Source organism: Mauremys mutica, chromosome 5 (genome assembly GCF_020497125.1).
Source record: "Mauremys mutica isolate MM-2020 ecotype Southern chromosome 5, ASM2049712v1, whole genome shotgun sequence".
NCBI classification, from domain to species: Eukaryota; Metazoa; Chordata; order Testudines; family Geoemydidae; genus Mauremys; species Mauremys mutica.
The window spans coordinates 119,431,646-119,445,737 of NC_059076.1; the positions used below are offsets into that span (position 1 = coordinate 119,431,646).

Here is a 14,092-nt window from a genome sequence, read left to right on the forward strand (position 1 = left end):
AATTTAGACCTCATCATTTTATATGTATAGTTGGATTATGTTTTCCAATGTGCATTATTTTGCATTTATCAGCATTGAATTTCATCTGCCATTTTGTTGCTCAATCACCCAGTTTAGTGAGATCCCTTTGCAGTCAGCTTTTCATTTAACTATCTTGAATAACTCAGTATTGCCTGCAAACTTTGCCACCTCATTGTTTACCCCTTTTTTCTGATCATATATTAATATATCGAACAGTATTAGTTCCAGTCCAGATCTTTGCAGGACCCTGCTATGTTTACCTTTGTCCATTGTGAAAACTGTCAACTTATTTCTACCTTTTGTTTCCTATCTTTTAATCACTGATCCATGAGTACTATTCAGGCTGGATAAAAATGGATTTAAAAAAAAAAATAAAGATAAAAAAATCAGATTATGATCACCTAGATTAAGGCCTACATTTACTATATTTAAGTTAAATTATTTTAATAAATTAATGTCCAGGCAGTACATGTTTACTGCTAAAGTTTTAAAGAAAGTCAGTTCAGTCAACTGGTGGAAGTCACTGGCTAAGCATTTGGAACCAGCTTTTGACTGCAGCAGCCTCTTCTGCAGGTGCAGAGCGAATATTTTCTCAATTTCAGTTTATTCCAGTAATTCAGTTCAATACTAGTTTATGTAAAGTTAAGAAAGTGATTGGAACTTTAAAAAAAAAAAAAAAAAAAGGCAGGAAAGCTTGTTTTTCTCTTCCAGTCTGAATAAGAACTATGTGTGGAGTTAGTATCTTCTAATTCTAAAATTTTGAAGAACATTGATGACCAGGAAAAATCAGTTTAATTTACTGACTACAGTAAAAACTTCAGTTGTTGAAAAAATTATTTTTATATTTTGATAAACAATTTTATATATCCAGCACATTTAAAGTAGTTTTATTTAATAAAAAACAATTTTAAAATGCTAATTTTGTGCATTTTAATTCCAGCTTCTATCCAAATGCAGCTTTACATAAATCATGAGCAAAAAAATGTATAATCATTTAGTAGACAAGAAATGCATCATTCACCATTTTCTTAAAAAAAAACAACAACAACAAGACATTAAATAAATGTAATTAAGGTATGTAATTGCTTAAATGAGTGTGTATAGACATAATGTATCCTCTTGGGTAGCAAAACAGAAATAGCAAATTATACCGTGTAATTGGAATCAAACTTTCTTTAGGAAAAGAACTTCAAATGCAAAAAAAATAAAATAAATTAAAATAAATGAATTTAATCATGATTTAAATCAGCAAATAAGAAACCTTGATTTAAATCAAAGTGATTTAAATCAATCCATCCTGGTGCTATTCCTAAACTAACAGATGTCACTGATCAGTACTCCATTTTAATCTACTTAAAAGACTTGGAGAGCAGAGAGGATTTTCTAGAGGAGTGTATCCCATTCTGAGCTGTATATTTTATATTAGATGAAGTGCCTGGCACCTCAAGGGGTGTCGTCATCGTCTTTTTTTTTTTAATTCATTCAAAATGGTTCCAGTGTGTTTGCAAACAAAAATTGGAGAGGGATAGAAAGTATTTTTCTTCATTATTTAAAAATATCTTATACATTATTTTTAAAAAATGTGTCTGGTGTCCAAAATAGCTTTGTGTGGAAAGACAGTTTCCCTGCCAAGTGTTGCCAGAGTGTTCTTGCGGGTGAGGTAATACCTTTGATTGGACCAACTTCCGTTGGTGAAACAGACAAGCTTTTGAGCTCAACAGAGCTCTTCTTCAGGTCTGGTAAATGTAAATTTTGATTTGAGAGTAGTAAGCCTTTCAAAAGTTTACTTCTTGCATATGTAGTGCATTTTGTACACTTAAAGTTTTGTGAAGTGTCTGCCTTATGAGGTGGCAAACTTAGTTATGCATTGAGAAATTGAGATTGTGTGTGTTTTCAATACTGAAAATTCTGTGCTGAGTGCATTAAAATTCCCAGATGAAGCATTGGGGAGCCTGATTTCATTGAAAATAATATGTGATGGGGACAGAGTTTCCATAACACACTCTGCATCTTGTCTAGAGTGCTGGGATAGAGACAATGCCTGTGTTTGAGCAAGAGGTACGGTGACTGAGGATAGAGCAATTTAAATCTGCAGTTCCACAAAAGTTATTGTCTCTGATAAGGTGGAAAGGTATTGTCTGGCAAAACATTTCCATGTTAGGGAATTACTTGTTCTTTCAAAAAGTAGGAATTTCCATAAAAAATCATTGTGTTAAAAAATCAGAAAGTGACAAAGTTAAGGTTGAACACTCTTCACTCTGCACTCTTGTGCATATGAATTAGTATTTATGATGTAATGAAAGACTATATTCTATCTTGTAAATAGAATGATTTTTTTTCTACAACCTTAAGTAAACAGTAATTTTTTTTAATGCTGCATGTGCTAGAGATGAAAAGCACATATGAAAAATATGCCACTAATTATTCTTGCACAATACTTTATAAATTAAGTATAACATGAAGTAATAATGAAAATTTGCAGGAATCATAGGCTATATAGAATGAAGTTGGTTTTTTGTTTTTATTTTTTTACAAGTTTCTATTTGAGTACCCCAGGTTACAGAAACAATTTTGTTGATATTAGGGAGGTACCAATTGCAGCTCCATATTTAAGACTGAGTTGAGTCTTGTACTTAAAGCAGGAATTCAGCTTCTTTACCATGTATACAAATTAACATATTCTTTCCAAAATTTCAGTACTTATTGAGTATAACAAGAATATTCTAAGAATTTACAAGTTACTTCAATAAATGTTTTGTTAGTTAAAATTAATTAAAAATGGTCTCTCAAACTTTTTAGTAACCTAAAATGTTTTTTTCCCGTTAACGATGTTAATAATGGAATAACTCAGACTGTTCGTAATTCTCATATAGTTAATACTTACTGAAATGTTGTGCATACATTAGAAAAATGTTGTGTTTTTTATAGGAATTATTGGTAACTTTTCCCGGTTGTTCTTTAGAACCAAAAGTCTCTGCTTCAGCAGAGACAGATGAATAGGGTTCTCCTTTTGAGAAACTCTCAAAAAAGTCCCTCTGTCAAAAAGGGAGTCATTTCCTTTTGTTCTTAATAGAACTGAGACCATAAACTGCCCTTTCCAAAGATGGCTACTGCCTTCCCCTTCATTTCTCTCTGCCTCCTGACAGCATAGGAGACAATTATCTTCCCTGAGAGCTGGTTGTCTTCATTCCAGTTTGGAAATATGGGAGAGGGTGGCAATTTGAAAGAAGGCCTCTTGTGTGAGGGCAGTCCCTAGCCCTCTTGTGTGAGGGCAGTCCATTAAGAAGAATGGAAAGTGGTAGGCATTCTGAAAGCCACCAGTTCTTTGGGTTTCTCTGAGGAAAATGTGTGCCAGCCTTTGCAGAAAGAAAATCTTTGTTATTAAAAATAACAGAAAAAAATGACCATTAATCCTAAATGTTTTTGTCAAAAATATTAATTGCACTCCATCTGCCAAACAGGGAGGGAGGGAAATTGTGTGAGTACCCATCCATGTTCAAGAATGTAATGAGTGGAAGAGGGATGGGGCATCTGGGGTGTGTGCATACATTCAGGGGAATATAGTGGATTCGTGCACGACATTTTTAATTTAAGAAAAACAAGAAAATTTTCCCCATGGGGATGAAAAAATCTATCTTCAGAAATTATTTGAATTTAATCAGAAACTTTCATCGTCCTGATTGCTTTATGCTATCACTATAGGGCAGAGTTAAGGTTGTTTGTGGGACATAACTGTGAATTTCTATACCTCAACATGTTTAGTTTTCTTTTAAGTTTAACCATAAGTCTGAATTTTCCATGTTTGTTTTTGAGACAATTAACATCTGTATAATTAATTTTAATTTAAGTTACTGATGTAATTATCACAGATTGGGAATATATATTATATTTGATAAATAGAATCATAGAATCTCAGAGTTGGAATGGACCTCAGGAGGTCATATAGTCCAACCCCCTGCTCAAAGCAGGACCAAACCCAACTAAATCATCCCAGCCAGGGCTTTGTCAAGCCTGACCTTAAAAACCTCTAAGGAAGGAGATTCCACCACCTCCCTAGGTAACCCATTCCAGTTCTTCACCACCCTACTAGTGAAAAAGTTTTTCCTAATGTCCAACCTAAACCTCCCCCTCTGCAACTTGAGACCATTACTCCTTGTTCTGTCATCTTCTGCCACTGAGAACAGTCTAGATCCATCCTCTTTGGAACCCCCTTTCAGGTAGTTGAAAGCAGCTATCAAATCCCCCCTCATTCTTCTCTTCTGCAGGCTAAACAATCCCAGTTCCCTCAGCCTCTCCTCATAAGTCATGTGCTCCAGCCCCCTAATAATTTTTGTTGCCCTCCGCTGGACTCTCTCCAATTTATCCACATCCTTCTTGTAGTGTGGGGCCCAAAACTGGACACAGTACTCCAAATGAGGCCTCACCAGTGCTGAATGGAGGGGAATGATCACATCCCTCGATCTGCTGGAAATGCCCCTACTTATACAACCCAAAATGCCATTAGCCTTCTTGGCAACAAGGGCACACTGTTGACTCATATTCAGCTTTTCGTCCACCGTAACCCCTAGGTCCTTTTCTGCAGAACTGCTGCCCAGCCATTCGGTCCCTAGTCTGTAGCAGTGCATGGGATTCTTCCGTCCTAAGTGCAGGACTCTGCACTTGTCCTTGTTGAACCTCATCATATTTCTTTTGGCCCAATCCTCTAATTTGTCTAGGTCCCTCTGTATCCTATCCCTACCCTCCAGCGTATCAACCACTCCTCCCAGTTTAGTGTCATCTGCAAACTTGCTAAGGGTGCAGTCCACACCATCCTCCAGATCGTTAATGAAGATATTGAACAAAACCAGCCCCAGCACCGACCCTTGGGGCACTCCACTTGACACCGGCTGCTACCCGTTGAGCCCGACCATCTAGCCAGTTTTCTATCCACCTTACTGTCCATTCATCCAGCCCATACTTCTTTAACTTGCTGGCAAGAATACTGTGGGAGACTGTATCAAAAGCTTTGCTAAAGTCCAGAAATAGTACATCCACTGCTTTCCCCTCATCCACAGAACCGGTTATCTCATCATAGAAGGCAATTAGGTTAGTCAGGCATGACTTGCCCTTGGTGAAGCCATGCTGACTGTTCCTGATCACTTTCCCCTCCTTTAAGTGGTTCAGAATTGATTCATTGAGGACTTGTTCCATGATTTTTCTAGGGACTGAGGTGAGACTGACTGGCCTGTAGTTCCCTGGATCTTCCTTCTTCCTTTTTTAAAGATGGGCACTACATTAGCTTTTTTCCAGTCATCCGGGACCTCCCCCGATCGCCATGATTTTTCAAAGATAATGGCCAATGGCTCTGCAATCTCATCAGCCAACTCCTCTGCCACAAATACTGTGTGATGAGGTGGTTAGACCACATTGCTGTACAAGAGGGTAGAATTAAGGGTCCCCATGAAACCTTATTTTTGACATTTCTTGACTTTTGAGTGTTCAACTTTAACATTTTTGTAACAGTTTTTACTTTTTAATGGAAGTGATTATATTTGAACAAACAGCAGATTTGAGTAAGGGTGGAGTGACTTTTTTCATTTGCAAAATAGACCGTCCTTCCGTTTTGACATTTTGGGGCTCACCCAGACCATTAAGGGTTCTGTCAGCCCCTGCCTTGTAACCCTGAGTGTCTTATTGTTATGCTGCTATGGCTCAGACCCTAATACCAGTAGCAAGCTTAAGACCATTAAGATCTCACCCTAGCTTCCGCCAACCTAATTCTCCTGGCAGGCTCATCACCCCTGAAGATGTGAAAAAGCCCCTCCCTCCCCATTATCAGTTCATTTTTGGGATGCACTCCTCACAGTTTGCACAAGAGAGACCTATTTGGGATAGAAGTAAAAAAAACCTTAATAGAAAAAGCATAGATTCAAAGATGAAATAGTAAGGAAAAGCAAACACGTACAAGTTACACAGAAAATAAACATAAAGACTTGGGCTTTACACTTGTACGTTACTTAAATTCCCTTTTCTAATACAAGTTACGAATTGCCTCTGCACAGTTTCCCAATGGCCCCTCTGTTCTATAGGGGATCCACTGTTGCACGGACTATACCCTGCTTAGATGTTGGCCCTCGGTTTTTGGATTAAAAACCCAGACCTAAGCCTGTTTTTAAAATGTCTTTTCTCTTGTCTTTGTGACTCAGTTATTCAGGGTGGGAAGAATTCCCTTCTTTCTTAGTTTTCCAAGGCTGTGATTTTCTTTAAATTTTCAAGTTGTTTCAGTGTTTTCCCATTAACTTGAATGGTCCACTGTTCTCTTCCTGGCTGAACAGTGGATGGGTATTTGAAGTTGGTTTCCTATAAAGTATTGGCTTAGAAATCATAAGAACATAGGAATGGCCATACTTGGTCAGACCAAAGGTCCATCTAGCTCAGTATCCTGTCTTCCGACAGTGGCCAATGCCAGGTGCCCCAGAGGGAATGAACAGAACAGGTAATCATCAAGTGGTCCATCTCCTGTCGCCCATTCCCATCTTCTGGCAAAAAAAGGCTTAGAGACACCACCCTTGTCCATCCTGGCAATTAGCCAGGATGGAACTATCTTCCATGAACTTATCTAGTTATTTTTTGAACCCTGTTATAGTCTTTGCCTTCACAACATCCTCTGGCAAAGAGTTCCACAGGTTGACTGTGCATCGTGTGAAAAAATACTTCCTTTTGTTTTAAACCTGCTGCCTATTAATTTCATTTGGTGCCCTTAGTTCTTGTGTGACACTTATTTATTTACTTTCTCCACACCAGTCATGTTTTCATAGACCTCTGTCATATCCCCCCCTAGTTGTCTCTTTTTCAAACGGGAAAGTCCCAGTCTTATTATCTCTCCTCATATGGCAGCCGTTCCATACCCCTAATCATCTTTATTGTCCTTTCCTGAATCTTTTCCAGTTCCAATATACACCTCTACCCTGATATAATGCTGTCCTCGGGAGCCAAAAAATCTTACCGCGTTATAGGTGAAACCATGTTATATCGAACTTGCTTTGATCCGCCGGAGTGTTATATCCAAATTCATGTTATATTGGAGTAGAGGTATATTTTTTTTTTTGAGATGGGGCGACCACATCTGCACACAGTGTTCAAGATGTGGGTGGACCATGGATTTATATAGAGACAATGTGATATTTTCTGTCTTATTATCTATCCCTTTCTTAATGATTCCGAACATTTTGTTCATTTTTTTTTTTGACTACCACTGCACATTGAGTGGTTGTTTTCAGAGAACTATCCACAATGATTCCAAAATCTCTTTCTTGACTGGTTGCAGTTAATTTAGACCCGATCATTTTATACATATAGTTGGGATTATGTTTTCCAGTGTACATTACTTAGCATTTATCAACATGGAATTTCTTCTGCCATTTTGTTGCCCAGTCACCTAGTTTTGAGAGATCCTTTTGTAGCTCTTTGCAGTCTGTCTGGGACTTAATTATCTTGAGTAGTTTTGGATCATCTGCAGATTTTGCCACCTCACTGTTTACCCCTTTTTCCAGATCAGTTATGAATATGTTGAATAGGACTGGTCCCAGTACAGACCTCTGGGGGACACCACTATTTAGCTCCCTCCATTCTGAAAACAGACCATTTATTCCTACCCTTTGTTTCCTATCTTTTAACCAGTTACCAATCCATGAGAGGACCTTCCCTCTTATCTCATGACATCTTACTTTGCTTAAGAGCCTTTGGTGAGGGACCTTGTCAAAGGCTTTCTGAAAATCTAAGTAAACTATATCCACTGGATCCCCCTTGTCCACATGCTTGTTGCTCTCCTCCCCTGCCTTTGCCCCCGCCGGAGGGGCGTCTTGCTGCCTGATAGCTACATTACCCATGTTGTGAGGTGATGCTATAGTTGCATCATGGTTACAATTTCTCTCTCTGGTGATGCAACTACACGCACACATTCTTTAGATATATTCATGACCATAACCTGTATACAGATCTGCCAATGGCCATCAACTTCAGAACGTTACAAGCTTTCATAAAAGACCTTACTTGATGCATTTTTGTACACAATGACATTACAAGCAACCAGTTGAGTCAGTTGCTTATTCTTTGGGATTCAGAGACCCCCTGTTCTCCCTTAGAAGTGTCTGGACCCTGATTGTCACAGTCAAATGTGAAGTTGTGAGACATTGGAAAATGAAGTTAGTCTGTAGCAAAAGTATTAAGTTTTTCCTTAGCGTTTAAGTGATAAAAGAAAATATTTACTTAGTAGCATGTGTTAAACAGGGACAGAACTATAAGGCTGCGAGTTTGTCATGGAGGTCACAGAAGTCACAGATTCCATGACTTTCTGTGTGTTCTGTGACTTCTGCAGCAGCCGGTGCGCCTGGCTCAGGGCAGCTTAGGCAGTTCCTGCATCCGGTCCATCAGCTGCTGCTGGGGCAGTCTCGGGCCCCTGCACTCCCCACCCAGGAGCAGCAGAGTTTGCGTGTGGGAGGCACAGAGCGGGGTGAGGCGGGCTCTGGGCGGTGCTTACCTGGGGGGCTCCCCAGAAGTGGCGACATCCCCCTCACTCAGCTGGTAGATGGAGGCATGGCCAGTCAGCTCTGTGCGCTGCCTCTGCCTGCAGGCAACCGCCCCCACAGCTCCCATTGGCCAGGACAGTCATGGACAGGTCACGGGCCATGAATTTTTGTTTACTGCTGGTGACCTGTCGGTGACTTTTACTAAAAAATACCCGTGACTAAAACGTAGCCTTAACTATAAGATAATACAAGTAGTGAAATGTAACCTGGAGTAAACATAAAAATGGGTTGACATAGGCTATTAAAGATCATTCTAAGTATCTGTTTCATGAAGTGTAAATAGTTGAGAATTAAAAAAAGATACAAATTAATGTTAAGGAAAGAAAGCATTTTAAAATGTAGGCTATAATATTGTACATCAGCACTGTTTCTGCCCCCTTGTCTTCCCCAACTTATCTGATGTCAGTTCCAGATGTTTATTCTCATTGCTTTAACAGCTAATGGAACAGCTTCACAGCAAATGGGTGCTAAAAGCTTATTTGAAATTTGTAAATTTTCCTTTAAAGTATTGTAGGGGAAGATATTTTTCAATGAGGTATCAGTCAATTTCACGCAACTAAGGGTATGTCTGCACTGCAATCCAAAGTGTGATGGCTGCAAGGGTAGACTTACCTGTGCTAATATAGCTAAAAATAGCTATAGTGTAGATGTGGCAGTGTAGACTGTACAAGGGCTGAGGATTGAGAGTACTTACTTGCATTCCTAGCCCATGGTGAAACCTGGCCTGCTATTTTTAGCCATGCTAGTGCTGGTAAAGTTAGCAAAGGTATCTCTACCTTTGCTGCAGTCACCGTTGAGATTGCAGTGTAGGTATATCCTGAGTCTCAAGAAGCAGCATGGTCTAGTGCAGGGGTAGGCAATCTGTGGCTTATTTTCAGAGACACTCACATTGCCCAGGTCCTGGCCACCAGTCCGGGGGCTCTGCATTTTAATTTAATTTTAAATGAAGCTTCTTAAACGTTTAAAAACCTTATTTACTTTAATATATAACTAAACTACTGTTGTATGTGTAGACTTATAGAAAGAGACCTTCTAAAAACTTTAAAATGTATTACTGGTGTGTCAAACCTTAAATTAGAGTGAATAAATGAAGACTCGGCACACCACTTCTGAAAGGTTGCTGACCCCTGGTCTAGTGGACTAAGCGAGGTATTGGGAGACAAACTTCTCTATACCTCTATTTTCTCAGATCTGAAATGATAGCTGTCTACTCGTTTCATGTGGGTGTTGAGAGGATTATATACGTGTTATAAATTATGTTTAATGAAATCTTCTTTCAGTTAATTTTGATCCTTTTTCCTTTAACTTATTTTAGGAGAATGACATCTTCCTGGGCTGGGAAAAAGGAGCTTACAAGAAATGGGGAAAGAGTAAGAAAAAGTGTTCTGATCTAACACTAGAGGAAATGAAAAAACAGGCAGCTGTCCAGTGTCTTCGCTCTGCTTCTGATGAAGTAAGTTTGGATTGTTTAGTAATGCTCTTCAGAACTGGCTATATTAACTTAAGGTGTTTAGCCTTTTAATAAGTGGACTTCTTACTTGAGTTAAATTGTTTAATTAGTTGCCTTAGGTTTCTGTGAGAGCTCTTTATGTCTCTGTATGATGTATGAAATCTGGGTACAGAATTAGTCATCTATTTAAGCCTTCTATAGTATATACTGTGTGACATGTTGTTCTATCTACAAGCCTCAGTTGTTCTTGCCCAGGCCCCAGACACTTCTGAAGTCTCTGCACTGCCTATATAGCAGTAGACTTACATAATGACACTTTTTAAAAAATCTTAAGTTTCGCTTTGTAGTTAAGGATATACACCAGCACTGGGGAATGGACTAGCCGGCTCTAACACTCAAAGAGCATTCATGGCTGTGTGTTTTTTTTTTTTTTTTTTCCTTCCAGTGGGGAGCAGTGTCCCTGATCTCTCATGTCATTTCCATGAACAAGAAAGGAATTGCTTGGTGGTTCTGTCTCTGAGAGTGGAGGGTGTAATTGAAACAAGAGATGGATCCATTTATTTTGTTTTTATTTATGTTTGCCATTCTTTATTTTCTTATTTTATAATCATAAATTGCTAAAATGGGTGTATAATACTTGCTAATTAGTTTCCTAATTGTTAGTAGAAAATCAGATTTTATATATTATTTTTCTGTTAAGTTTAACATTTAAATATTCATCTGTAACAGAAAAGGAAGTCCCAGGACCGTGTGTGTGTGTGTATAGAGGGAGAGTACATCCACAAGTCAAGGAAATTGAAATGTTTCAAAAGGCTGCCCCTTCATCAGGGTTGGTAGAGACTGGACATCTTCTGTATTAAATATTTTTAACAGGAGAAGACCAAACAGTTTATAGCACCTGTTAGTGAGTGCATGTGAGAATGTGGATGGGTGATGTAAAGTTCAAAAAATCTCGTGTGTGTACATGTGATAAAATAACTGCTAGGGTGGATCTGTTTACTTGTAAGACAAACATTGATGCCTCCAGTTCTCCATGTTCATCTGAATATTTCACTATAATTGCTGGTGGTAGTCAAAATGTGTGAGAGGACATAAGTGCCATGCAACTAGTTTTCTGACAGAGAAGTCCATACTACTAAGATGAGGAAAGCAGTAACATAGCTGTTATGAACACACTTTGAATTTCTTGTCCAAAAGACTAGTAAGGAGTATAATTACCAGTTTGAAAAGAGATGCTGAGGAGATGGCAATCTCATGTAAATGTCCTGAGAGAAAAGAAGATATGTAATCATAAAAGTAATGTCTGCTAGCAGAGTGATTGTTTTCATGGCTCAGCCTGGTGCACTTTAAAGATTAGAAACTACATGAGAACAAGTAGGGCTTCAAAGTTGGTTTTACTTTTCAGTATTTTAACTCTGAAAGCCTTTAAAGTGCCCTCTGTGAATATGACCTACTGGTAATTGACTTGATTTTTGACCACTATTCTAATTGTTTAAAATGTTGCATTATGACAATATTGTATTAACATATTGTATCTCATTACTGTACCTCATGTTGAGGGACGTCATTCATTTTAGGCCATGTCTCCACTACAAACTTTTTCCAATGTAAGTTAGGTTAACATAAAGCTGCTGCTTTTTTAGTATATTGCTTTTGCGTGTGTATACTTGGCTCCTTTCGTCAGTGCTCTGTGTACTCACCAGGAGTGCTTGTATTGATGCACAGTGCTGTGCGCCATGGGTAGATATCCCAGTTTGCAACTTGCCACTATCCAGCGCATGGTCTTTTGGGAAGTTTTGGCAGTGCACGGTGGGGCAGAAATAGGTTTCTCAGGGTGACTGGGAACAGTTTCCAAACATGCAACTTTCTCCATCCCATAGTGTCATCTGTATCTCATAACTTTTGCACGTTTTAAAAAAATGCCACGAACCCATGCAGCCCTCCTCGTTGTCCACTATCTTTGACAGAAGCATTGAGCCTGCACAGCTCTCCACTGTTGTTAGCAGCATTGCAAGTACAGGATGCACTCGCAGAGCTGAAGAGGAAACAGAATCAGCAGGGAACATGACAATTTAATGGAGGATAGATGGCTGTGGGACAAAGCGAGAACCAGTTCAAGGTGATTGGTGGCATTCATGGAGCAGCGGCAGATTGTGAAACGCCACTTCTGGACCCAGTAAATGAGCACTGACTGCAGGGATTGCATCATAATGCAGGATTGGCAGACAGTGACAGCAGAACTTCTGGTTATACAAGCCCCCATTCCTGGATCTGGGTGCGGAGTTTGCCCCAGCCCACAGAATGAGACCTGCACTGACAGTGGAGAAGTAAGTGGCAATTGCACTGTGGAAACTTTCAACACTGGTCAGTAGGAAATCATTTTGGAATTGGAAAATCCACTGTGGGGGCTGCTGTCATGCAAGTAGACTGGGCCATTAATTATCTCCAGCTACTCAGGAGTGTGACTTTCGGCAAGGTGCAAGATATAGTGGATGCATTTGCAGCAGTGGGATTCCCAAACTGCAGTGGAGCAAGAGATGGCACTCATATCCATATTTTGGCACCAGACCACCTTGTCATAGAGTACATCAACAGAAAGGGCCACTTTTCTATGGTTATGCGAGTGTAGGTGGATCGCTGGGGATGCTTCACCAACATTAATGTTGCCTGGTTAGGGAAGATGCATGACACTCGCATCTTTAAGAACACAGATCTGTTCAAAAAGTTACAAGCAGGAACTTTGTTTCCTGACTGCCAGATTACCAGTGGTGATGTTGAAATGCCAATAGTGATCTTGGGGGAGCAGCAAGGACAGTTTCAACTACCTGCTCAGCAAGTACAGAAAGACAATTGAATGTGCTTTGGTAGATTGAATGGATGCTGGTGTTGTTTACTCACAAGATTGGATCTCACAGTCCAATGGTTATAACTGCCTGCTGTGTCCTGCATTATATCTGTGAAGCAGAGGGGGAAAGTTGCTGCTGGGGTGGAGGTGGGAGTGGCTGTCTGCTGAATTTGAACAGTCGGATACAAGGGCTATTAGAAGAGCTTAACGCAGAGCTGTACAGCTCAAGCAGGCTTTACAGTGATGTATTTTGGTTTATTGTGCTCCACCTGGTTAAATTGTTTTGGGACCTGTTAGGAATTGTGTGGTGCGTGGTGTAGATCTATGAATAAAACCCTCTCAATGCAACTTTTAATTTTGTGATGTTACTACATTGATGATTATTACACTTTGTCACTCATCCTATGAGTTGTTGTCAAACTTTTAGAACAAGTGGGCGCTTTCAGTACACATAGGCATTCTGCAGCATATGTTGGGAGCTAATAAAGGTGAATTATTTTCAGCACAATAGAATTTTGTTAACAAAACACTGCAAAAAACTCTATGCAAATTAAAAATGTACTAAATATATGGAGCAGAGCTTAGGAAGGGGGAAAAACATTTGTCCCTTTAGGTTCAGATGAGCAACCATGGCTCTGAGAGGCCAGTGTAAGTGAACCTGCTGGGGCTGTCCAGACATGCTGTGGCCAGGGCAGCCTAGACATGCTAGGGCAGCCCTCCGCCGGCCCCCAACTCTGCTGCGGCCTGAACCGGCCGGGATGGCCTGGCCCAGCCCCAGGTGCGGCCAGGGTGGCCCTCCCCATGCTCGAACCCAGCCTCTACCTGTTGGGGTCGGAGAAGGGGCGCCTATCCTGCAGCCCCAGAGCTGCTGAGGTGGGGAGAGACGCTTCTCCTTCACTCCCCCTCTCACAACCAGGTTCTTCTGCGGGGAGAGAGAGCGGGGAGAGTCTTCTCTCGCCGGCATAGCCCCGGAGCACCCGCCTGCACTCCAGACCCCTCATTCCCGGCCCCCACCTCAGAGCCCGCGCACACACACCCCCGGGCCGGAAACCTCACGCCCTGCATCCCAACCCTCTGCCCCAGCCCTGAGCTCCCCTCCCATGCTTCAAATCCCTTGGACCCACCCCCACCACATGAATTTTGTTATGCACACCCATATGTCACCTCCATATTGGTGCACATAACATTCATTCTGCACGTGGGTGATAA

The 14,092-nt window shown here is 40.3% G+C and overlaps 1 protein-coding gene across 6 annotated transcripts in view; it reads left to right on the forward strand.

The window, feature by feature from the left end:
* Positions 1-14,092, forward strand: part of KIAA0232 (KIAA0232 ortholog) — a 108,067-nt gene that overhangs the window by 35,228 nt on the left and 58,747 nt on the right. For 5 of the 6 annotated variants that reach the window (XM_045018556.1, XM_045018558.1, XM_045018559.1 and 2 more), the window contains exon 3: positions 9,904-10,041. In XM_045018556.1, coding sequence (XP_044874491.1) covers positions 9,904-10,041 — 138 coding nt within the window. Of the gene's footprint in view, positions 1-9,903; positions 10,042-10,483; positions 11,573-14,092 lie in introns of those variants that run through there. The other variant, XM_045018560.1, reaches the window with a different exon arrangement.